The sequence below is a fragment of the Piliocolobus tephrosceles genome, chromosome 2 (assembly GCF_002776525.5).
Source record: "Piliocolobus tephrosceles isolate RC106 chromosome 2, ASM277652v3, whole genome shotgun sequence".
Classification (NCBI taxonomy): domain Eukaryota; kingdom Metazoa; phylum Chordata; class Mammalia; order Primates; family Cercopithecidae; genus Piliocolobus; species Piliocolobus tephrosceles.
In genome coordinates this window covers 76,379,945-76,405,962 of record NC_045435.1, presented here as the reverse complement: position 1 = coordinate 76,405,962, position 26,018 = coordinate 76,379,945, and the positions used below count along the sequence as shown (strand labels likewise).

Sequence of the window (26,018 nt, the reverse complement as noted above, 5' to 3'; positions counted from 1 at the left end):
GCCAGGATGACACTGGCTTTGTCCATGGTTTTCATCATAGAAATTGAAGTGAACATGTAGTGGGTTCTCAAAAAAACAAAAACAGGCGAATAAAAACAGTGTGTGCTAAGCACTGTGCAGAGACCTCCCCATTCATGCTCTTATTTAATACTCACTAAATCCTGACAGCAGGGGGTATTAGTTTTCCACTTTTGTAACCAAGAAAACAAATGCAAATAGCTAATAGTGGACAGAGTCAGATTTAAATACTTAAAGCATGCATTTCCCATGAGTGAGAGAAACATTTTGCAAACAAGGGTAGAATGTGGCTCTTTGTGACCTGCCTCAAGATTCACCCCATCATTTAGGCAAAAAATACAATGTTCCCTGAATATTCAGTTGGAAGATTACAAGTCAGGGAAATTCAGTCTAGCAGTCCATGGGTAGGCCTCAGGGGAATAGGAGGCCCCTGAAATTAAATGCAACATTTTGTGTGTATGTGAATTTTCCCATGGAAAAACTCTGCAGCTTTCGAATACTTAAAAGATTCTATGATCCTCCCAGCCCACAAAATTTAATGAGTTAGCTGCTTTTAATTAAAATTGTGCTTCTAATTGTCATCCCCAAAGAGTCCAAAGGGCTCCAGATGCCCTTTGTATGCCTACTGAAAGAAAAATGATTAGCATGAAAGCCTGGTGGGTATTAGACATGAGAATAGTCAGTCAAACACCTTAGGTGTGGAAAGCACCTGCAAAGATCACTACTTAATGATGAATAGTAATTGAGAATTTATTCCATTGCCAGTATTTGTCCACAATGAGATTGAGAAGCCATTCCATTGCTGACTAGATGGTCCTGAGGATAGTGAAATGACAGAACCTCTGTATCACTCATCAGATTCACTGCTCTTCAAAATATGAAAAAGAACCAACAAAATCCTCATTATGACAGTGCCTACAAACAAGATCCTTCTGATCATTTCATATTCTACAAACTTCATCTGCAACAAGAATGTCCAGACCCGAGGCTCTATACTTGGTGAAACCATGCTCATGTTCAAAAAGCATTTACTGAGAGCCTCCTATATTCTAAGTACTGCAATAAATACTTGTTCCTATACCATCTGGATGCCCTCATGTGATTCTAGGCAACATGTTTAAAATAGAACAGTCATCAACTAGAGAACCCTGAGGTTGGAGGAACCAGTTTGGGAAAGGGGTAAAAATCATGCCATGTACACAGCCAGAGGCACTGATGATTTTTTAAAGGGAGAATAATACATTTTCTTTCAACTTCTACAAAGTGTCTAGGTAGAAGAAGAAACAGAGAATCAATCCAAATTACCAGAGAAGTCGGAAAGAGGACCACAGGGCAAATATTTCAGAGAAGCAAAATGCTGGTTCACAATAATAAAAAGAAAGGAAATGAAAAAGCAAACTATTCTAGCTGGGGTTACTCAACAATGGAATAAGACAGCTGGTAAAATGTTAGTCGTTGCTGGAGGAATTTGAAATGCATTTATATATTAAAAGCACTAAAGCTATAACTATAAAACCAAAAGATGGGTTAGTACAAGATGATTGTCCTAAAATACAAAGAAACACACACAGTCAGTATGTGAACCTTAAAAACTAATGTTGGTTATTCTGTTTAAAGAGAAGAATGTGATGTTCACAAATCAACTTATCACAAATTACATGCTTACTCTATTAATGTAATGACCTTGAGAGTTGACTCATAGTCTTCCTTGACCTAATAGGCATGCTGAGTATCATCAATTAGGTTTGCAATTAAAATTACAATTTATCTAATAACCCCTCTCTACCCCCACCTTTTTCTAAGGCTCAGGAGACAGTGGGGTGATAAATATAAGCCCTTCTGCTGTGGCTATCTTTCTATTTTTTTAAGCATTTCTATTATGTATAATTTATTAAACCTTAAATTTCTTCCCTATTTGTAAGTTTCAGCAAAATTTAGTCAGGTTTCAACACAGAGTATCAAGGGATAATTAGGACAGTTAGCAGTAATTTATCATTTCTCAGCTGGGTTTTCATGCTTTCGCTGACTGCCTGTAGAAATCTGTTGGCCAGCTCTACACAGATCACTATGAAATCTGTTTTATCTTTGTGCAAATTGCTTTTCTGTTTTCCTAAAGTGAGCTAAAAGATGAGCCAATCCATTCCTGAAAATCTAGCCACCGGTGTGCTTGTCATCAGAGTGCAGCTGAGGCCAGGGCCTCAGATGAACGGCTACAGCGGCTAATGGATGATGCAATGCCATTGGAGGCTTTTCTCCAGCCTGCTGTGGGTTAGAAATTTAAACCAGGCAGCTCGACTTCAGGTTAGATCTTCACAAAATACTCCCAGGAATCTATGAACGTGCCAATACACATTTTATGGAGCAAATATTGCCTAGTAAGCCACCAGAGAGGAAAAGCCTAGAAAAGGCAGAGACACTAGTTCTATACCACTTCCACCGAAAAGAAGGATTTTATTAAGCCTGAACCAAAAAGGGAGGACCTCGTGTTCTTTAGAGAGATTCATTTACTAGATGGTGAAAAATGAATGCTCTGGGTAATTTCATTTTGAATTGATTTATTTCTAAATGGGGGGAAACTGACACTTGGTGAAGAAAGTAAAAAGCGGTTCTCTGGGAAGAGCCAGCCAGTCTCAGGTATAATCCAATTATTCCAACACAGGAAATAAGGACACAGAGGGAAGGGTGGAAGGTCACCTGAGAAAGTCATTCCTTGCAACGAATACCTTCCTCTCGCCTTCCCTACAGACTTTCAGAGAAGTATAAACTGACCCATATTTCCAGTTTATTTCTGACACCTAAACCTAATCAAAGTCCACTTTTTAGAAATCCAATAGTTATTCGCAATTAGATTGCACAGCAAATTAAATCATAAATTTCTCTATCCCAGCCCTGGTTGTCACATTTCTAAAATACAACTTGCCTCCCTCCGGCACTTTATTTAAATCTCTGAGGCCAGGCTCCAAAGCAAGTTATAGATCTGATAATTTGCTAATGTGGCCACAGTAATTGTTTTGAGCCATATTTATGATTTTATTGGATCTTACAACAATCAATAATAATCCATTGATGTCTCTGACTCTGGGGTTTTCTCGCAGTCGACAAATCGGGCAGCGGATTCATTTTTAATATACTCACTTAGCACTCCCTCCCTGGGAGAGAGAGCCCTGCATATTTTAATAAAGGGCAAGAAATGAATGGCATTGGTACACATACTTTACCCTGAAAAACTAGCTGCAGGATAAGATTTAATGCTAAAAAGAAAGGAGAGACTAGACTAACAGGGCCCATTTTGTGCAGCACTACCGTCGTTAAAGTTAATGGAATTACCGTGTGGTCATGCACCAGAGGGAACCTATTGGAAGTTAAGCTCTTCTAGGGCCATTGATTCACAGACTTTCACTCAAAGATTCCCACTGGCATGTGATGAGTACTGCACATATGCAGAGGCACTTTAGAAATTGTTTACTCAAACTGCCAGTTAAGCATATTAACAAACAACAATAACTGAATATTTTAGAGTAGATAATCTAGTTGAACATGTCTTCTGTTAGACACAGCAAAAATTCCAACTCCAACTGGCTTAAACAATACAGGACTTTATTGGTCACCTAATTTTTTCAGGCTAGAGTTCAGTGGTTCAATTTCAGCTCGCTGCAACCTCCACTGCCTCCTGGGTTCAAGTGATTCTTGTGCCTCAGCCTCCCAAGTAGCTGGGATTACAGGTGTGGGCTACCACACCTGGCTAATTTTTGTATTTTTAGTAGAGACAGGGTTTCACCACGTTGGGCAGGCTGGTCTTGAACTCCTGACCTCAGGTAATCCGCCCACCTCAGCCTCCCAAAGTGCTGGGATTACAGGTGTGAGCCACCATGCCTGGCCAGATCACCTAATTTAAATGTCTAGATGTAATGCAGGCTTCAAGTCTGGTTAATTCAACAATCCAGTAATGTCACCTAGTATCCAGCTTCTTTCTGTCTCTGCCATTCCAGCCTCAGCATCTGTTTTGTTCTGAGGCAGAATGCCCTAGAAATTATAAGATGACTGCTAGAAGCTGTTAGTTACCTGCTTTCTTGTTCATAAGCAGTAGGGGAGAAAACAGCCCATCCACAACCAATGCATCTAAGTCCTCCATGATGATGGGACTCCAATCCCTTACAGTGTAGGATTCCTAAAGTCAAGGGAATCCTACACTCTAAATAGCTTAGGAAAAGATTAGTGAAAGTCATTACTGTGGCAGAGACAACTGACTTAGACTGAAATGGGCAAATTACGGCCCTCAGGCCAAATTTGGCCCACCAACTGCTTTTATAAATAAAGTTTTATTGGAATACAGCCATGCTCATTTGTGACAATTCATTTTCATATATTCTGTGGCTGCTTTTGTGCTGCAAAGTCAGTTATATAATTATGACAAAGACCATCTGGCCCTCCGAGCCTAAAATGTTTACTAACTGGCCTTTTACAGAAGAAGTCTGCCAACCCCTGGCATGCACCAAACAAGGTCTGCACCTGGAGCTAAAGATGAGTTCAAACCCATCCTAACTTTGTGGCTACTAAATCAATAGGGAGGGTAGAAAGAATGCTAGAGTGACAACCACAGTGCCCAAGATATACATGGCAGAAAGTTCTTCAAGTTCAGAAAAGTGGGCTTAGAAACTAAAAAACCAAATCAATTTAGGAAACCTATCATAAGCGCATGTGAAATACCCTCTGCCCTGAAACATACTCTGAGTATCATCAAAACATCAAATACATTTAAAATTGCGTTACAATTCCTTACCACAGCATAAGTCCCAGTTTAACAGCTCCCTGCCCACCTCTTCACAGTTCTCTCCTGCCGCCACTCTCTCTACACTAAATTTCTGCCACCTGGTCTTCAACCATTTCCTAGAATATGCCAAGCTCATTCCCACTGCCATTTCCTCTTCCCAGAATGGTCTTTCTTCTCCAGTTCTTCACCTGGCTGGGCCCCTGTCATTCCCCCTTCTCAGTTTATAGGTTATCTCTTCAGTGGGCCTTTGATGACCACCCCATCTAAAGTAGCCACACCACCTCATTCCCCTTCCACCATGTCATTCCATTTCACAATGTCTTGTTTTAGTTTTTCTAATATTAACCCAAATCTGCAATATTTTATTTGTTGCCTTTCATGTAAGGGGAAAAACACAATATGCTGAGAGTTTCTCCTTGGCTGTCTTGCCTTCCAGTTAAACCCAGTGCCTGGGAGTATGTGGCACATAGTAGGCACTCAATAAACACTTATTGGAGTAATAAGTTAATACTAACTATAGAATTTCTACAACTTTTTCAGCCTTCCTCCATTATGGTGTTCATTTCAAAGTCTGTGCTTGAAAACAAGGACTATGTCTCATTCTTCTTAGGTTCTCAGGGCCTGTGACAATATCTGGCACATAGTAGGTGATAGAAGAACAAATTAATGAATGAATGCCAGATAGAAAAACATGAGTAGGCAGGATGCTCATTTCCTGGAAGGGAGGAACAGATTACTTTGGTAGTGAGGAAATCAAAATCAGAGTGATTCAGAACTGGAAGCAGCTACCTCACAGTGCTTTGAGTTTCCAGGTATAGAGGAAGATGAAAGACAGACTTCAATGCTACAGGGGTGATTAACTGTCAAGTAGTAGATGATGCTAGGTGACTTTCAAGGTCACTTGCCCCTCTGGGATATTCTTGAATTATCCCATGCTCTGAGTCTCTTCCTTAAGAGTGAGATGCATCGATGGTCATCTGATAGAGGAGCAGAGGTTGGAGTCACATTTATTCCTTCCATGGCCGAACAGTTTCATCAAACTTATACTGCTAGAACCTGATTACATCTGGGAATTTATACCACTTACAACCAACAGACGAATTTAAACGCAAATAAAAGCCCCTGTTGAGCTGTTTGTCAGGGCACCAGGATGGAAAGCATGATAAGAAAATATTTTGTGGGGGAACAGGTACTGATACATGGACCCCAGAGTGGGAGACTTGAATGTGAACATTAGGATAAATGAATTCCACCACAGAGTAAAAGAATATTTGGTGTGTTCACTTTGTTAACTCAATGTTGTTTATTCTTCTCAACCACCCTAGGCAAGGTCAACATCTTAAAGAATTCCATCTTCATTTTTCATGTAATGTCAGTAACAAGGAAAACTTGTTTAAAAGAATAAACTACCAGGGGAAGAAATGGACGTTTTCATTACTGGAATCCAATAATATTATCTTTATGTTGAATAAGCCTAGGATTTCAAACCATTGTGTGTGTGTGGTTCTTTTTATTTTCCCCCTTCTCTCCTGAGGTTTAGGATTAATCTGATTGAGAAGGCTTCTAAAGATAGATGCTTCAATTTCCCTGATTTTGGTAAACAAGAGGCTTCTTTGGAGAAGGGATCTATTAGACCCTTAGAGGTAGGATGGATGCCTCATGACATGTGAAGTTAAAATTTCAAAATGACCCTTTCCCAGCACTAACATAATTGACTTAGAAGGAGGGAAAGGATTCCTCACCATGTTTGGCCTGAGGGCCATTACAGAGTCTCACCATCCCAACATTTTTCACTCAAATGTCCTCAGGAAGGTCATTATTCTAATTCTCCCATGTCTGTGGCTCTGCAGGTTGCCTTGTCTATTATTCATTAAGCTGGTTTCCATCTGACCCTGGCTCAGCCATGAAATCCTTACCTTTTCCAGCTGCTTTTTGTGTCTTGAGAACTACTTTATTAATGACTTTGGCATAAAGGGTAAAGAGGAGCGCCTGAAGGGAACTGAATAATTTGAGATGAGTATCGAGAAAGAATCAAGTCTAGGTCATCTAGACCAAGAATCAAAATATATTTATAAAAATAAATGAAATTGCAGTTGATATACTTGGGTAACCATCAGAATCAACTGTGGACCTTTCAAAAAGCGACTTCATGGGCCCCATCCTCGAGATTTGAAAATAGGAGGCATGAGGACTAGTTATACATGCTGAAGATAATAAAGCAAAGAGAATACATTATAATAGTCATTTCTTAATGGAAAGATCTTCAAATGGGGCCCTTGATTTTTCTTTTAAAATGCACTTTAAAATATAAATAATAGAATCAACAACCATGTACACATTACCCAGTTTAAAAACAAAACATTGTAAAGCCAAAACCCCTGGGTACAATTCACATCCCACATTGCACTGCTTCCCTTCACTATCTCCACCCAGAGCTCAATGCTATCTGTGTCCTTCCTTCTAAGCCATATATAGATCTACATGTTTATAAATGTATTGGGCAGTCTAAAAGCAACCTGTTATTTTATTTTATTATTTCCTGCTGTCAATAACTCCCAATCAAAAGTTTGTAACATTTAGGATCTGTTTCAGCTAACAGGCCCAATTTCAATCAAGGCACACATTATTGTATGGGCTTTTATTCCCCATTCTGTATTTAAGGATGTGGTGTAGTCTAAAACAAATGGTTCCAGAGCACTTTAAGAGGCCAAGGCAGGAGGATCACTTGAGACCAGCCTGGCCAATGTGGTGAAACCCCATCTCTACTAAAAATACAAAAAATAGCTGGATGTGGTGACTCAAGCCTGTAGTCCTAGTTACTCAGGAGGATGAGGTGGGAGGATTATTTGAACCGGGGAGGCAGAGGTTGTAATAAGCCGAGATCGCGCCACCGCACTTCAGCCTTGGCGACAAAGCAAGACTCTGTCTCAAAAAATTAAAAATAAAACAAATGGCTCTTCTACTGAGGTTGAATTGGCCACTAATATTTAATCAAAAGTACTGAATCTTTGTCACATGATTAATTGGCCTGCGTTTATTTATTTATTTACAGAATTGACAGTTTGGCCAGCCAATTATTTAGATATCACAGGTTTAAAACTTTGAAATTAGAATGAGCGGATTACCTGGAGTTAGAGATTTTTACATTTGATTTCCTAGGCTTCCTAGGCTTGAAACACACATAGCAAAATGGTGAGGCGGAGTAGTGGCTCCTTCAACGATTAGTTATTGAGCACTAGTATCCTATAGCAAAATGACAACAGTGAGTGACTGGCCTCACTACATCAATAAAGGGAAGAAGCTGACTGAATAATAACGCCTTACATTTAGGTGGTATTTTAGGGTCTACAAAACACCTGCCTTTCACAGGAGGTCTGACTTCACAGTGATTAAGTAGAAATCACAGGCTCTGAGCCTCAGGTGCAAAAGATAGTTTACTGAATCCTATAAAACATTGAATGTCCCTACTATATGTGCCACGTGTTAGCATTACAAATATCAAAATAAATTAAACAGCCAACTATCCACTTTGTTGTATGTCAGGGCCTCTAATTACTAAGGAGATTTGTTTGGTAGTACTAATGAAAAATTAAACACTAAAAGCATATAATTCTGCCATAAATTGACATACAGCAATAAAGCAGCATTTAGGTTAGTTAAGCTTCACCTGTGTAATACAGTTAAACAGGGATTGCCCTCTGGATGTTTTTAGATGGAAACCAACATTATTCCAAGCAGAGCAAAATAATACAGATAAATATCTGTCGAGGGTGACAAAATATTTACAAAACCTGTGCTTGAGCGTCTTCCACTGTGATTACGGTATACAGAGTATTTTTAGGAACAGCCTGGTCCTATGATATAATGAAGAGTTGGAATTTTGCATAGGCTCGGGTTTGAATCCCAATTCCACTATCTGTCAACTGTGCTTTTCCAGTATGTGATTTTACTCTTTAAACCTCAGTTTCCCTAAGTGTACAATATTAATGCCTACTTTTGCAGGTTGTTGTGAGGCCTGACGTAAGAATTATAAAACTAATGGTGAACATGTATTGAGACTTTACTATGTGCCAGGCACTATTTTACAGGGATTTACATGCATTAATGCATTTGGTCCTCACAACACTCCCAGGAGACAGGATACTCTTAAGACCTCCATTTTCTAAATTTATGAATAAATGTGGGGGCTCAGAAAGGTTATCAGAAAGGCGACAGCTCTGGGTTTGAAACCAGGTAGTCTGGCCCCAGAGTCCTCACTCTTCATCACTATGCTGCAACTTCCCTGCATTTTCTTCTCACCCTCATCCCTGCTTCAGGATCTCTCCCATCCCATTCACCTTAGCTGCCCTTGAGTTCGAATGAACAGGGAAAAAGTAAGTCAGAATGTGAAAATACTAGGGAACTTGGTTAATTTTTCTTTCAGTGCTTTGATCCAAATGGCATCATGCAAATCAAAGTTAGCAAACGAGAAACGGAAACACTCAATGATTTGATATCTACTTAGGAAAGGGCTTGAGGGTTTAGTAGGAGAGAGGAAGTTTCCCAAAGGAGACAGGCAGGCCCCCAGCCCCTTCTGCTTGGAGAGCTGGGGACTGGGGGTTTTGCCTCAGATCACCAGGAGGGGGCGAGGGAGGGGAAGTCAGAGACATTTACATGCCACAGGGAAAGGGCTTGGAACCTCAACACTTCTCAAAGGCATCCACTCCCACATGCACACCCAAATCCATCGAGCACTGCAGTGGTTTTTGGTTTACCAACTCAGTCAAATTGGATTCATTCTGAGAGCAGAGATGCAAATTGTAAGGCAATTCTATAAGATAAAAGCTACAGCATCCTGAAGATACCAATTCTTCATGCAGTAAATACATGCATTAGGTATTAACATAGTCAAGGCACCGTTCACCTTGGCTGTAATGAAAGGATAAAAGTCCTTTAGCAAATTACATCTTTCTTGAAGTGTCTTTCCAAATGAAAATAATAAGTAACAGTGAAAAATCATTTTTGTCCTCAAGATATGGGTTTCCCTTTTTCTGTACACACCAAATCTTTCCTAGGAATTGGTTTGGGTTGAGAGCAGCGGCCCCTACAACTGCTTCTTATCACTCCTTCAGGAAAGCAGCTTCAGAAAACTGAAGTGTCCAACAGAATCACTTGTGGTGTCTGTTAGGACAGAGTCCTAGGCCCCATGTCATAACTACTGAGTCAGCAAAGTGTGGGGCAGGCAGGTTTCTGTCCTATGACTACCTTCTTTAGGTAACTGTGAAGTATTCTATCAGTTTATAACCCCGACTTACTCATGATCATCTACGCATACACCAGAGGCTAAAAATGTTCGGACGGAGAGGACCAGTATTATTTTCCCCAATTAAGAAGGCAGATTTCTGAATTTTCAAGAAATTGAAAATTTTTATAATAAGTTTATAATAAGGTCATTTTTATAATAAGTTCAAATAAGATATTCAAATAGCACAAGTCATATAATCAGAGTAAAGTTTTCTCAAGAATTTAACCAAAAGGAAGTCGTTCATAGCAAGAGAATTCAGTGGATAATAATTAAGCAAATTTGGCAGGACCACAGACCACCTCAATGCTAGTTACATCCTCTGAAAGCCTAGCTGCAACCTATTTTATAGATGAGAAACTGAGATGGAGATTAAGGGTAAGAAACATGTACAAGTTCCCAGGGCCATGATGTGGCAGGGCTGGGATTTGAACTGGGATAGACTGGTCAGATTCTATATCCATGTCCAAATCCTAGCCAATCTCTGCTACATGTACCACCTACTGAACAAGAATATGTCAGTTTTTCTCCACCATCACTCAATAGAATAGATAGGGTTTCTGCATTCACAAAAACAAGGAAATAGATGTTCAGAGAGGCTAAAAAGCTGATCTAAAGGTGCACAGTTAGGAAGTTAATAGGGGCTAATATTCCTAATGGAACCTCTGACTGATGCCAAGTATGTTAACTACTAGACTTAATTAAGATATAAAATGTCCTCATTTTCATGAATCTGAAAGATTACCAAATTTTTGGGTGGAAAATTTGTTCTAGAACCACAGAAACTTCTCAGTGAAGAGAAGAGCTTCCTTTTTATCTCCTTTAATTTTTGAATTATACTTCTATAAATAATTATCTTATTCTTCTACAGCAATCTAAAAAGTAATTTCTAATATCTCAAAAGTTATTAACAGCTACTTCCCACTGCATTAATACTAAAAAGTTAAATTTCTAAGTAGAAGATTCGAGTACCATAAACATAGAAGAGTGTAAGCAAGCGTAATCTCTAAATAGTTCTTATGACATTCCAGATTACCTGCCTGGAATAAATATCTCTTTAATATACCTAAAACCGCCTCCCACCCAAAGATGTACATACCAATTTTTCTAAAAGATGGCTCACATTAAACTTACTAAGCAGCTTCACTTCTAAAGAAATGAATATTGCCTTAATGGTTTGGTTAGATGGAATTACATTCTGGAACATGATTTGAAAACTTGATTCATGGAAATTTTGCCTTTGTTAGTAACACCTGGAATATAGGAGACTTTTGATAGAGATTCCAGGAATACCCCTGACTGCATGCTGGACTACACATACATATCGCCTTCTACCTCATGTTAACTAAAGTTAGAAACTTACGAGATTTGTTCCAACAAGCAACAAGCAAAGTTCCATTATCATCATCATTCTCTTCCCCACACAAAATAGCCATAGAAAATACAGGGGAGAAAAAGCCATATCATTTCCTTAACCATTGCCTGGTTCATGACTCAGACCCCTGTAACACAATACAGATTAACAAGAGAAAAGCCTAACAAATGTATTTAATATATGTTTTATGTGCTATGGGAGCCTTCAGAAATAAAGACCTAAAGACAACTGTGTATTTTTTATGGGCAGTCATGCAGAGGTATGATTGGACGATAAAAGAGTATGACTTGATGGTAATAAATTGGGGAAAACTTAGCAAGGCCCCTAGTTGTTCAGATTCTTCTTGGCATGTAAGTAGAGGGCAGAACTCCTCTGGAATGAGGGCCTTATGACCTACTTGCAGGGGTGATAGGTCAGATAATTCTTTTATGGCACACTTGAGGGTAGACAAATGGAAGAAGGTCAGAGAGTGATCTTTCTGTTTCTGTAGTTTCCTCAGTTTCCTTCACCTTAAAATACTCAATATGCAGAGCTAGCATATTTTGGGGGTAGCACGTCCTGAGACCTATCATAAACAATGACAAAATCCAGGTCTTCACAAGCTTACCTTCCCAAAGAACTACAGAAAAGACAGAGGTACAAGTGCATAGCCAAACAAATAAAAGACAACGAAGAACACCTTGAGAGAAATCAAATCATGCACCAGGACAGAGAGCGGGGGCTTTAAGACAGCTACTTCGGATGGAGGGTCAGGGAGGCTGTTTGGATCTGTACGGTTGAAGATGAAAGAAAAAGATTATTTCTCAAGCCTGCAGGACATCAAACTGCTGTAATAATCACCTTGTGGATGGCAGGGTTCTACTACTTTTAAACCCCAAAAGGAGAGTTAATAATCAATTGTGAAATAAGAGGTCACTTTTTCACTTCGATATTTCCCTTTCCTGACTACAAGTGCCTTACTGAGTAAGCGAGGCCACGCTTGTTCTTTGCAAAGCAGAATTTAAAGCCTCTGAAACAAAAAACCCTACAGTGGTATCATGTTCAAGAGGCTAACTCAGTGGTGCACCTTCATTAACAATAACAACAGGTGCTCCAGGGGCAAAGACCATTACCGGGCTTATTGCTATTACCACTCAGCATGAGACAAAAATGGTTTAGAACCCAGGGATCAGGCAGCATATCAAGAATGAGACACGGAGGCAAAGATGAAGAGAACAGTCACTGTGCTTTCCATGGCAGGTTGTCAAATGCTGCCTTAAAATGTGCAACTGTGTGAATTTCAAAATATGAAATGCTCAGAGTCTTGAATTGTAGTTTTCACAACTGGACAGCTGAATATTAAAGATGCTGCTTTGTCCCCTAGAGGGGCTGGCTACTGCAAGACTGACTTCCAGGGGTCATAATTATGTGACCACTGCCACTCAATATTTTATCATCATACAATACTGAGGCTGGCAAATATCTACCAAGGGATGTACTTGCTAATAATGAAGATTCCCAAGTCCCAATCACAATATTCTAAATAAGTAGGTTTAGAATAAGACCTGAGAATCAACTTTTTGTTGTTGTTAACTGATATCAAAGTTAATTTAAGCAGGTGATACACAGATCACATTTTGAAAAGCAGATTCAACAACTTTAGATATGGATACTTTGTCTAAAGGACAGCTTTGGAACCTTCATTGTTCTCTGGGGTTTTACGTGTGTGTGTGTGTGTGTGTGTGTGTGTGTGTGTGTGTGTGTGTGTGTATGGTGGTTTTCTTTTAACCACCATATTCTACAAATGAGTCAAGATATCCCCATTAATTCATATCAGGGGACTTCTGTGATCAGGTTGGAAACAATTGAAAGATGTGCGAAACAACATAATCTGCTGATTTAGAAAACAGAATTGTTTTCAAAAAATCAACTTAAGCTAAATAATCAGGGTGGTGATAACAATAACCACATTTAACAATTCATATATAAGTACTACATGTTAAGAATTAGTCCATCATCATCACCATCAAAGCTAACAAAAACATTACACATTTTGGCCAGATAATTGGGATATTAAAAAGTAATTACTATTGGAGCTACATAATCTATAGCCATAGTTATCAGCCCAGCTAGGCTCACTGCTTATTTGTTTTGCGTGTGTGTGTGTGTGTGTGTGTGTGTGTGTGTGTATGTGTATTATTTTTAGTCAACAGATAATTCAAATGTCATAAAATTCACCACTTTAAGATGTACAATTCAGTGGCTTTATTATATTCACAATGTCGCACAACAATCACCACTAAGTCCACAATGTTTTCATTACCCTAAAAGAAACCTGTACCCTTTAGGAATCATTCCCCATTCTTTCCTTGTCCCAGTCCCTGGCAACCACTAATCTACTTTCTGTCTCTATTCAGAGCCTGTTGTAGAGCAAATATTTTCTACCCCGCTTTAGAATAGCTAAATGAAATTTTGAGATCATATAACCTATCTATTCATATAAGTTTCAGCTACGCTCACTATGTACCTATTATCATTCTGTGCATTCCACTTAATACAGTTTGTGCATTCTCCCGTGTCACTAGCTATGCCTCGACAGTATGACTTTCAATGGCTGAAGGAATTCCATCAAATAGATATTGCATAGTGCATCTAACCAATCCGGTATAGTCGGAATTTACATTTGAATGCTGAGTTTTAAAAAATCTGGGAACCAAGTTTAAACATTTGTGTTTTGCATTTCAAGAATTGATTTCAAAAACAAGCCACAAGTATTAAAGCCTTTCTTTGCACCTGTATATTTAGAGCCTCACGTGGAGGTGAGACCGTGGGATAGGGGAAAGCTGAAAGTCTCTGTGTCTGTCACCACACCCTGTGTGTAGAGCAATTAGGAGGCTAGCCCTCTTTTATGATAAGGAATTTGGTGGCTCATATGGTGGCAGTCCCTACATCAACTTTTACTTCTTAGAGGTATTTCCCAGAGATTCTATTTTAAAAGTCCCAGAATAGCTGTGTTAAAGTCAAAAGTAAAGTAAGATCAAAAGGGAACTTATGTTTATTTGGCATTGTTTGTGTGGGCACCACCTTATCCACTCACAGCTAGTCTTTGAACCATTAAACTTTATTTCAACAAAGTGTAACATTAACATCCCAGCCTGACTTGCATCTGACTTCTAGCACCAAAAATAGAGCCTTTTCTATGACTTAGGTGCAGGATCTACCCGTATAGGAATTAGCGTTTGTATGAAAAGAGCTGAAACCCAGCTTCTGAATCAGCCAGAATTTTATTATTTTATTTTTACTACAGAAGCAGAGACTATCCTAATAAATCCTCCTTTCTTCTCCTAGCACACTTAAAAACCCATCTTTGAGCTCCACTGACTCTATTAGGTTTGAACTTTGGTATTAAGTACATAGGGAGGAAAAGAGTAGGTGTGGGGGTGAGGAGAAGGAGAACAGAGAGAATCACAGAGACAGGAAGGAAGGGAGGCAGTTTGATGCTACTGCTGCGGTTATCCCTACACTCAAGAACAATGAAGCAAAAGCAGACTATGTCAAGAAGCAAAGATGTGTCAAAGACACCCCAGGCTTAACATGGGGCTGCAAAAACCCACAGGAAGCTCACATGCTATTTCCTAGAACCACTTTGACTTCTGTTTCCGGACTCCTTGATTTAGTTTCTGTTTTAGCATTTGCACAATAATAATTTTACTACTAAAAGTAAATGTCTTGTAAACTAATGGGAAACATATTGTTTGGCAGAGTTTATAATGTCAGGATTTATGGCTCTAACACTGAGGGTCTCTCTGACCTCGAAGATAACATAATGAAACAGCAATGTGCTGCAAATGACTCGTTGTGATTTTTTATTAGTTCTCATAATCGCCTCTTATTAATTTGTATGCACATAATAAGCACTCACCTTCACAGTCTGTCCAGCTTCAGGGCCATCCTAGAAGTAGGAAAAAACCAACAGAGGTGAGAATAGATAGATGGTATCTCCTTCTTATTCAGAAATATCACCCATTAATAATTTAGATGCAATTTCATTGTGTGTTAATTTATAGTATTCTCATGGGGACCATTGGCTTCAAATGTGTGGGACTAGACAGTTCTCCATTTCCACCTGAGAGTAAGTGAGAAGTTATGTATAAAAATGATATAAATTATCCAGCAAGCCAACCCCTTGCTGCTTTTCATGCTCTTTGCTCTTGGCTATGGTTTTAATTGCATTAAAGGAAGGCTGAAAATGTTTGGGGAGGTGAAGTATCACACCTTTTGGTTATCTTTAGATGTGGTTTAATTAAAGTCTGATTACTTTAAGCTTCTACTCAGGAAATCTGCCATAAACATAAGCCATTAAGCAAGAATATGGGGTATTTCATATGGGAAGAGTCCTCTCTGGCTATTCCGACCTTGGGGGAGACCAATGGTAGTGTTCATTGTAGCTGGACCCTTTCCCCAACCTGGTTCCCTTTCTCTGTTTCTGAAGCTTAGTTGAAAATGAGCAAACTCACCAAGTAACCAGCCGTAACAAAAAGCAAAAGCAGATACTCAGTTGGTTGAGATGGCAAAACAAGCAATGGCTCCACAACCAGAAATTCCAAAATGGAATTTGGCTTCTGCAACTTTAGCCAGGTCTGTCTACCTCTACGAGCCTGACTGATGGGGTGAGAACTCCTGCCCTGCTATGGCAAGGATTAAGCACAACTGTGTATGTCAGGGATTTTCAAACTTTGAGTCACAATCCATTAGTGGGTCATGAAGTCAACGTAATAGGTTGCAATCAGCATTACAAACAAAATAAATCAGGTATTTTTGTTGTTGTTGTTGTTGTTTTATACAGGGTCTTACTCCGCTGTCCAGACCAGAGTGTGGTGGCATGATGGTGGCTCACTGCAGCCTTGACCTTCTGGACTCAAGTGAGTCTCCTGCCTCAGCCTCCCGAGTAACTGGGACTACAGGCATGCACCATCATGCCTGGCTAATTTTTGTATTTTTTTTAGGGACAGGGTTTTGCCATGTTGCCCAGGCTAATCTCAAACTCCTGAGCTCAAGAGAGCTGTTGGTCTTAGCCTTCCAAAGTGCTGGGATTACAGGCGTGAACCACCGCACCCAGCCAGAAATCAGATCTTAATAGAATAAAAACTATTAGACTGCACAGAATGAGTAAACATTGTTTTGTGAAACTCTGGTTTCCTTTATCAATGTAGGCATATGCATATATTTCATACATATGTGTCAGGGGGGACATGCATGATTTTGAAATAAATATATATCTTGCTGTAAATTACAGTAAAAAAAAAAGTTTGACCACATTGCATATACGAAAGTACTCTAGGTGGTAACACAAGTCAGCTCTTACATGTATGGAATTATCTTTCTAGTGAAACATGTTTCATAACTAGCAATGGTCATTTCCTATAAATGTGATTTTTATTCTTGTATCTCACTAAACATTAACAGAGGTTTTCATTCACTGCCTTCGTTTGGCCTCTCCAGGAACACCGTTTGCAACATAAGCTTGATAAACCCACTCTGAGCTGAAGTCCCTGCCTAGAGGTGACTCAGATGGTTTGACATATAAGACACACACACAAAGCATTTGGGGGAAGTTTAGCTACTCTGAACACAGACATGGCAGCAAAAAAGAAAGAAAAAAAATCTGTTTGAGGAGATGAGCACTTTAGTCAGAGCCTTTATAACCTGAAAACACTGGCTTTCTTTATCTGGTCTCTTTGAAGCTCTATGGTAGATTGCTGAGGAGGGGAGAAAGAATGACAAATATTGAATTTAACAGGCTGAGTACAGAATCCCCACGTTTTGAAAGTGTGCCCTTCCAAAGGGCAATTACAGAGTCATCCAATTTCAGAGCCATGAAGGACTTTATGCATTGACACCCCAGCCCTTTCCATAGAGGACCTGAAGGAGCTCATAGTATGTTACTACGGATTTACTCAATTCCCTATTGATGACTCACCATGGACATCCTTCTCCCAACCTGAGAAGTGCTGGTTCAACCTCTGCCTAAAAATCTCCAGTGACTGGGGATCTGATTTCTTTACTGGTTAGTAGGTCACACCCAACCAGTCAGTCTAGCTTCTAACTAATCTGTGATCAACCTCTGCAGCTCGAATTAAAGATAGACAAAAGGTAAGGCCCAACCTAAGCTGCATATCACTGCCACCCTGGAATTAGAGCAGGGCTTTGTCCATGCAGTGCTCAAAAATTAGTTACCATGGAATGAAAATGATTTCTCCAGTCCCAGTTCCAATAAGCAATCTGGAATGTCTGAATGTCCATTAAATCACTTATCCATTACTCCTACCTGCTTGGTAAAGAAGCCTCAGACATCACCTTGGACGCTATTCCATGGTCCATCTTGGGGCCGATGGACAGTAGGGCTGCCCTGCATTAATAATGTCTTTTTTTGGCTGCTACATAAAATACAAACAATCATATCTGCCTTCCTGGTGAGATGTCAGGAGGAGCAAGCCCAATGTCGGGATTTGAAAAGGAAGAAAAATCATTTCTGAGTAATCTGTACACTCACCTGCATGGAAAAGGTGAGAGAGGTCCCGTGGAAATGTTTTTCCACCACTGTCCCGACTCTCTGGGTCACCTGAAACAAATCAGCCACTTCATCAGGACGCAGGTCGCGGAAGCGCTCCACTGGCCGCAGCGGGCACACGAGGACATCTGTAGCAAGGTCTGTTAAGGTCCATGCTGCTGGCTTTGGCTAGTGTTCTAACCAAGCAGTTTATACCCACAGGACTGAATCCTCCTGGACCAGGGCCTGAACTCTCAAAGACTAAGGAATGAAGAAACAGATATTTACCATCCACTGAACTCCAAAGAGTTCAAAGAGAGCTTCCATACATGGATAATTACACTTTGAAGGAGAAGCTGTGGTACACAGAAGAATTTCTCGCAAAAGAAATGGACATACATGTACAGAGAGACTCAAGTGTATGGTGAGATAATTATGCCAGGAGGCAAGATCTATTCTAGACCATTATCTCTTGACCCCTATTCTAAAGCTGTGTCCGCTTCAGCTGCCAAAGGCACTAGGTTGAAGAAGCAACCGGAACATCCACTTGGTTTCTCTAGATAGAACATGGTGATACATTTTTAATTTAAATTATCTTTTAGGTAAATAAGAGAACTATGCAATGAACATACAAAAGTAGATGTTTATTTTATTTTTAAAAGAGTGTAGACATTCTGAAAATGTATAGTGAACTTTATCCATAACTAAGAAATGTGCCATGTGGTTAAGCAATTTATGACAGGAGTTCCTTAGACTGATTTTTTTTTTTTTTTTTAGAATCCAAAAGAAGACATCTGAAGTTAAATCATGAAAGAAAGAGGTTGTCTCGTTATTCAAATAAAACATTCTTAATGCATTCTGCAAGTTAGACAAGGCAACATATTTACATTACTAGTCTCAGCAACATACAAGATCCAGAGAAAAAAGGATAGAAATTTGATTAATTATTGATAGGAAATCAATATTCACTGTTACACCATCGATAACATTTCAGTTACTATACACATATGTATGCACACGTGTGTATATACATGCACTATATATATATATATATATATATATATTTGTTTAGTTTTTAGATACTAACAAGATAAATAAACTCTTGTACGTTTTTCTGTTTCTTTTTTCTTGTTGTTTTAAGACACCATGCTCCTGCCTGGAGCTAAGCAGCTAAGGGGCATAATAAAACCATAATTCTGCGATTGCTAGTCTCACTAGAATATCAATCCCACTCCACTATTGGTAGAACTCAGAGCCCAAGGGGAAACACACTGAGCTCAGCTGGTCAGGCCTGATTTCCATAAGAGAGAGGGGAAAAGAAAGAAGAAACTGATTAATTTTGCTCATAATCAGGAAATTCATGTCAATGGTAAACTATGAAAAGAAGCATTTTTAAAATCGGAGTTCATTTCTCAAGAGAGGAGTAGGGAGGCCTTCACCCACAGGGCATCTGATACTTAAAAAGATAATTATCCATCTTTGGCAGGCCTGCTTTATTATCATGGGTCAATGAACCATTTAGAAATGAAGAATTTCCTTTCATTTCCTTTGAGCAGATTGCCAGCCTCCACTCCCACAGAGTTGCTTTTTCTGTGTTAAAAGGGACCCTTCCCCATATGCCTCCTCCCTGCTTTAAATTACACCCTCCCTTAGGCCTGGCTTCACCAAACCACAGCAAGTGTGACAACGACGCAAGCTTACAACAAAGTCCGTAAGTGCTATATTAGGCTATGTTCACACACAGCAACTCAGTGGGAGAAGGAAGACATTTCACTTAAACAATGGCTTACTGTGAAAACTGACGGAATGAATCAGACAACCTATGTATCTAATGTAAATTTAGTAATATCAATGACATCCAAAAGCTTTTTTTTTTTCAATGCCATAAAAAAATCTTATTATTTGTCAGTTTTGCTTGTTTGCGTGTTGCTCCTAGAAAAACAACTCAGGGAAAGCAAATTAATTTGAAGAACAGCAGATAGCTTTTGTAATTCTAATGCCACTTTTTATATGCCAATTGTTTTAAAATAATATGACAGATGCAATATAATGTAATCTGGAGCCTCTTAGGCTTTGTTAATGGATAAATTCCATATTATACATAGGCTATAAGGACACATTTACTTCTGGGTCCTGTTTGCCTGGGATTATCACCTCTGTCAAGATTTCTTAGCCAACATGTAGGATAACCTTCAAAGACTTAAACCTAATATATTGAATTGAATAAATGTTTTATCCAGTACATATCATGTGTGAAAACTTGTGGAACTGGTTACCACTTCTCCCTATAATCTAGAGAGATTTTTTTAGTAGTAATATTTTTTAAAGGAAGTGAAGGTCAATAGTTACAACTTAGGTTGTATAGTTGACAAGGAGATTTCTCACAGTGGATGGAAACCAAAGGTGACCTCTGAGAGCAGATGAGATTTAAACTGTACTTTAAAAATCAGGGAGTGATTTAGCCAGTGGATTGGGCTGGCAACCTACTCACTCATCCATCCCAACACTGCAGTCTCCTCTCAATCCATGATCTATGCTGGGACTTAGGATGTTAAGGTGACCAGGACAGAGTAGCTGACCTTGAAGAGTTCACATTGTAATGTCCCAAACTGCCATGCAGTGTAAACAGATCATTACAACATAGAGAGATGAATGCTATTGGTAGAAATCAGTATAGAATACTGTGGGAGCACAGAGGAGGTCAGATCTAACTCTGCCTCAGGGTGTTAGATAAACTTTTCCATCTCATCCTACATTTTGCCTTTTAAAGTAGAACCCTTTCTCCACACCTAGACCAAAATCTGTCCTTAAAAATGGTCTAGCAACTTAAGGTTAGCTTCAAAGAAAGTTTTTAAGCATTCCTCCTTTGGCCCAAATCGCCATTTCACTTTTGTACTTACTCAATCTTTCCAACAAACCCATAAATTATTAATACTATCATAATTCCCACATTGAAAATGAATTATAAGCAATAATTTCTTTTGGAAAATTAGAAAATTGCCATGCCAGCACACTCAAAATGAGATTAAAACTAGAATTCAACCCAAGTCTGTCTGATTCTAAAGTTCATGTTATTAATGATAGTGCTGTGATGTCATGCTTTTTAGAGCTTTCGTGACTCCATTTCTGCCTAGCCTCTTATTAAAACTGTGCCCTGAATTCCCTAGAGTCACTCTGTTCATAGAAGGGAACCACTGTTTCAATTAAATAGAAGGCTACGATGCAAACATGCTAAAGGCTTAAGAAACACCTAACCTTGGAAAAAGAAAGCATATGAGACCTACAATCCCACACTGAAAGGAGGCCTGAGCACTGGGCAGTGAACACGCCTTCATCCTAACAGAGAATTGTAAGAAGATCAAAAATGAGAGTACCAACTTGCCTGAGCTGGAGGAAGTAAAGAGGGATACAAAGCTGGCATTTTGGCCCTTCTTCATCCTGACTTTCAGTTGCTTCAAGGTGACTTGGGCTCCATAATGGGCCAGACTCCTGAGAAAGTTTAGGTACTGCAGCCTCTATCACTGGGTCAGGTTGTCAGACACACTGAATCCATTGCTTGTTGGACAGTCTAATTACTGAGAATTATGGATCTTCTCACAACACATGATTCATATCACAAGAGACTACCAGAAACTTGGCAATCCTTTCTTTTTTGTTTTCCCTCTTCTTCTCTTCCTCTTCATGCTCACCACCAGCCCAGAACTGACTATCTCTATCTTTTTGAACATAAATACTTTAGGTGTTTTTGCTGCATTAAAGTGGTGTGACCACATGCCAAGCCCTATGCTGAACTCTTGCTGACACACTGCCAACTCAGAATACACACAATGAAAGAAAGAAATATTTGCATTAGTCAGGTGCCTGGAGCTGGTGTGGTTTACTATTTGCAAATATGACCACAAGAATCCCTCCCATCCTACAGGCTGTTTTGCTATGTGGCTTTACCCCTCTTTCCCCCAAGAGTTGCAGTCTATTTCCCCTCCCCTTGAGCGCTTGTTTTACTTTGTGTTTCTGTTGCTATAAAAGAATACCTGAAGCTGGGTAGTTTATAAAGAAAAGGGGTTTATCTGGCTCACAGTTCTGCAGGCTGTCTAAGAAGCATGATGTTGGCTTCTGAAATTTGGTGGAAGCCTCAAGATGCTTCCATCAATGGCTGAAGTGGAAGGGGAAACGGTTTGCAGAGATCAGATGGTGAGAAAGGAGGCAAGAGAGACGGGAGGGAGGTGCCAGACCCTTTTCAACAACCAGCTCTTCTGGGAACTAATAGAGCAATAGAGAGTTCACTGGTTACCACAAAGATGTTATCAAGTGATTCATGAAAGATCTGCCCCCAAACACTTCCCATTAGACCCAACCTTCAACATCAGGGATCAAATTTGAATATGAGGTTTGGAGGGTCAAATATCCAATCTACAGCAGTGTTGCTGTGTGACTTTCCAACATTAAGCCTTCAGTGACCTTGAAACCTCTGATTATTGCTCTCTTGGAAGCCTGAGACCAACATGCTATAAAAAAATCCCAGCTAGCCTACTAAGTGGCAACATGAAGAACTAAGGCACCTCAGCTGTCAGAGAGGTGCCTTACTGTCAGAGATCATTTCAGACCTTCTAGACTCAGGAGAGCCACTGACTGACTTCCAGTTTCTATATCACTTATCTACTGCTGCATAATAAACTACCCCAAATCATAGAGGCTTAAAACAACATTGATTGGCCGGGCGCAGTGGCTCACGCCTGTAATCCTAGCACTTTGGGAGGCCAAAGCAGGCAGATCACCTGAGGTCAGGAGTTCAAGACCAGCCTGGCCAACATGGTGAAACCCCATCTCTACTAAAAATACAAAAAAATTAGCTGGGCATGGTGGCAGGCATCTGTAATTCCAGCTACTCAGGAGGCAGAGACAGGAGAATCCCTTGAACCTGGGAGGGGGAGGCTGCAGTGAGCTGAGGTCATGCCATTGTACTCCAGCCTGGGTGACAAGAGCAAAACTCTGTCTCAAAACAACAGCAGCAACAAACCAACATTGATAGGTTTTACTACCGTAAGTCTATGGATGGTTTTTGCTGAGGGTCTCACCTGGACTCACTCATGCAACTGCTTTCAGATGGAAGGTAGGCTGGAGTGTGGGCTCAGCTGGGTCCACTAGGGCCTTCACTCTACATGCTCTTCCATCCCAGTAGATGCAAAATCTCTGAAGTTGCTTAAGGCTTACATTGTTCCAAATTCTATTGGTCAAAGAAAATCACAAGCCAACCCAGATTCAAGGTGGGGATATTCTGTCTTCTAACAAGAGCAGTGGAAAGATGACAGTCAAAAGGGGTATGGACACTGGGAAGTTCCAAGGATGTTTAAAAATTAACAGGGGCCCAAGGTATCTTGGCTGTCCTGGTGAGTAAATACAGGATGGCATTTTAGAGTTGAGATTTTTTTTTTTTTTTTTTTTTTTTTTTGAGACGGAGTTTTGCTCTTGTTGCCCAGGCTGGGGTGCAATGGCACAATCTCGGCTCAGCGCAACCTCTGCTTCCTGGGTTCAAGTGATTCTCCTGCCTCAGCCTCCCGAGTAGCTGGGATTACAGGCATGCGCCACCATGTCCGGCGAATTTTGTATTTTTAGTAGAGACGGGGTTTCTCCATGTTGGTCAGGCTGATCGTAAACTCCTGACCTTAGGTGATCCACCCGCCTTGGCCTCCCAAAGTACTGGGATTACAGGCACGAGCCACAGTGCCCCCTCGAGATGGATCTTAAACATCATCTACTCCAATACCTTCATTGTCAGATTTTAAAAACAGTGCTAGAAAGATTACCTGACTTGTTCAAAGTCACACAGTTAGGCGCACAATTGGGATTGAAACTCAGTTGGTTAGCTTCCCCAACCAAATCTCTTTCTCTTTTTTTTTTTTTTTTTGAGACGGAGTCTCGCTCTGTCGCCCAGGCTGGAGTGCAGTGGCCGGATCTCAGCTCACTGCAAGCTCCGCCTCCCGGGTTCACGCCATTCTCCTGCCTCAGCCTCCCGAGTAGCTGGGACTACAAGCGCCCACCAACACGCCCGGCTAATTTTTTTGTATTTTAGTAGAGACAGGGTTTCACCATGTTAGCCAGGATGGTCTCGATCTCCTGACCTGTGATCCGCCCGTCTCGGCCTCCCAAAGTGCTGGGATTACAGGCTTGAGCCACTGTGCCCGGCCCAAATCTCTTTCTCTTACACCGAGATGGCAAAACATTGCACATCTGCCACTATTTTCCAATGGTAAATTATGACAGACATCAATAATCCACCACCGAATTCTCTCTAACCAGAGTGTCCCAAAATCCTTGCCAATGCAACCTCGGAGCAGTCACCACCAGTGAGAATGGGCACGTGACATGAGGTGCATGTGCCATTTCTGTGGCCTCCCATACTGCCTCATGAACCGCAAAACCAACTGCAAAGGACTGGTGGAGTCAGAATAAAGGGAGATGCTGCAAAAGTGAGAACATTCCCAACTACATAACATTTCCATTATGTTGCCACATTTTTATTCAAAATAAATTTGATAAGTTCAAAATCTGCTCATCAAGGATAATAATTGATTAAAAATAATTTTAGGAGGATTTCCATGACAAATATGAAATATTTAAATATAGAGCACTGACAGAGAAATGGAAATGTACTGATTCAGATGATTAATTAAAGATGACAGCAGAATATTATGATCAGAGTTGCTCAGACTTGCCCCCATTTAGTTTTCTATATCTGATCTATTCTAGGGATTCAGAATATAGAAGTCACCAAAATAAAGCAAATCATCAAAATATCACTGATTTTGATGAGGCTGATTAGCCTGTGTATATATTAATACGAAGTAAGGCAGTATCAAATAATACAACACAGGATTAATCATTCTTCTGAACTAATAAAAAAGAAGAGTCTGTATTCATCTCTACTGCAGATCTGTATATAGTTTAGTGATAAGCACGGAACATTCCAGCTTGCAATGCAGACCTCTGCAGACCCTGTATAATTCATTATTTACTCTAACAAACACTCCTAGGCCTTGTAAATGTTCAAAATAATTCTTAATGTCATTTCACAAAACAACAGCAGGATGGACTGTCAGCTACTTTTCAAGAAAATATTCAATTTATTTGATTTAAATAGCACAGTTATAGAGCTTTGAGTCAAAGTAGGTGGCATCGCAAAAAGAAATCTACTATTCACAATGTAAGCACTTTGGCGAATTTTTGTGTCAGAAATATCACCCTTGAACATTAATAAATATAATTCTGAAGAAGCATCTTGCTAGTTTGGGCCACACCTTTTTTCAATGGGTATTAACATACTCATTTCAGTAACTCAATAAAGGGTTCATGGGATATTCATCAACCATAACCATAAATGACATAGATGTAATTTTAAGCAAATGTGATTTCCAGAATATGATAAATTCCAGAGCAGTGTGTTAAGATAACGATAGTACTCTGCTCAGAGCTGATTCTCAAAGCAAGCATCTTACAAATATCCACTGTCTCATGTTTTGCCCTGGGATACGCTTTGGGTCAGAGATATGATGAGACCTTGGTCGTCTGGAGGAAGAGAACCCAGGTATCCCTGTCTAGGCAGCATGCCCTGAACTGCCCTCAGAACTCCTGTACTGATCTGGATGCTCAAAAGTAAGAATCATTTTCACAGAGAGAAGTAAACAGGTGCCTTTCAAAGAAAGTAAATTGAAAGGGGAGCCCACAGCCTGACAGTATTCTGGTACAGATTCTTTGGTTGAATTTCACATATTTTTCTATGAACTTTTCAATGCAAAGCAATGCTATACTGATTGAGATAAGAGCATCATATCTGGAAAAAGTATGCTCATATAAACTAAGTATGTGAGAAATAAGTAAATGATATCATTAAAGGAAGGAAACAATATATAACATTTGTTTGCTGCCTAGTATGGTCTAGTGCTAATCAATAACCCCTTGAGTTAGATAATATCACCTCCCAATGTCCAGATTCAGAAGTTGAGGCCAAATAAGTTTAACTGCATGACCAAGGTCATGTAGCTATTAA

At 39.8% G+C, this 26,018-nt stretch overlaps 1 protein-coding gene across 2 annotated transcripts in view; it reads right to left on the bottom strand.

The window, feature by feature from the left end:
- FHIT (fragile histidine triad diadenosine triphosphatase) overlaps positions 1-26,018 on the bottom strand; it is a 1,513,705-nt gene that overhangs the window by 261,554 nt on the left and 1,226,133 nt on the right. Inside the window, exons 1-3 of one of the 2 annotated variants that reach the window (XM_023200616.3) lie at positions 21,357-21,788; positions 17,978-18,046; positions 15,347-15,376 (exon numbers count right to left, since the gene is read on the bottom strand). In XM_023200616.3, coding sequence (XP_023056384.1) covers positions 15,347-15,376; positions 17,978-18,046; positions 21,357-21,395 — 138 coding nt within the window. In that variant the 5' untranslated portion in view covers positions 21,396-21,788. Of the gene's footprint in view, positions 1-15,346; positions 15,377-17,977; positions 18,124-21,356; positions 21,789-26,018 lie in introns of those variants that run through there. The other variant, XM_031935191.1, reaches the window with a different exon arrangement.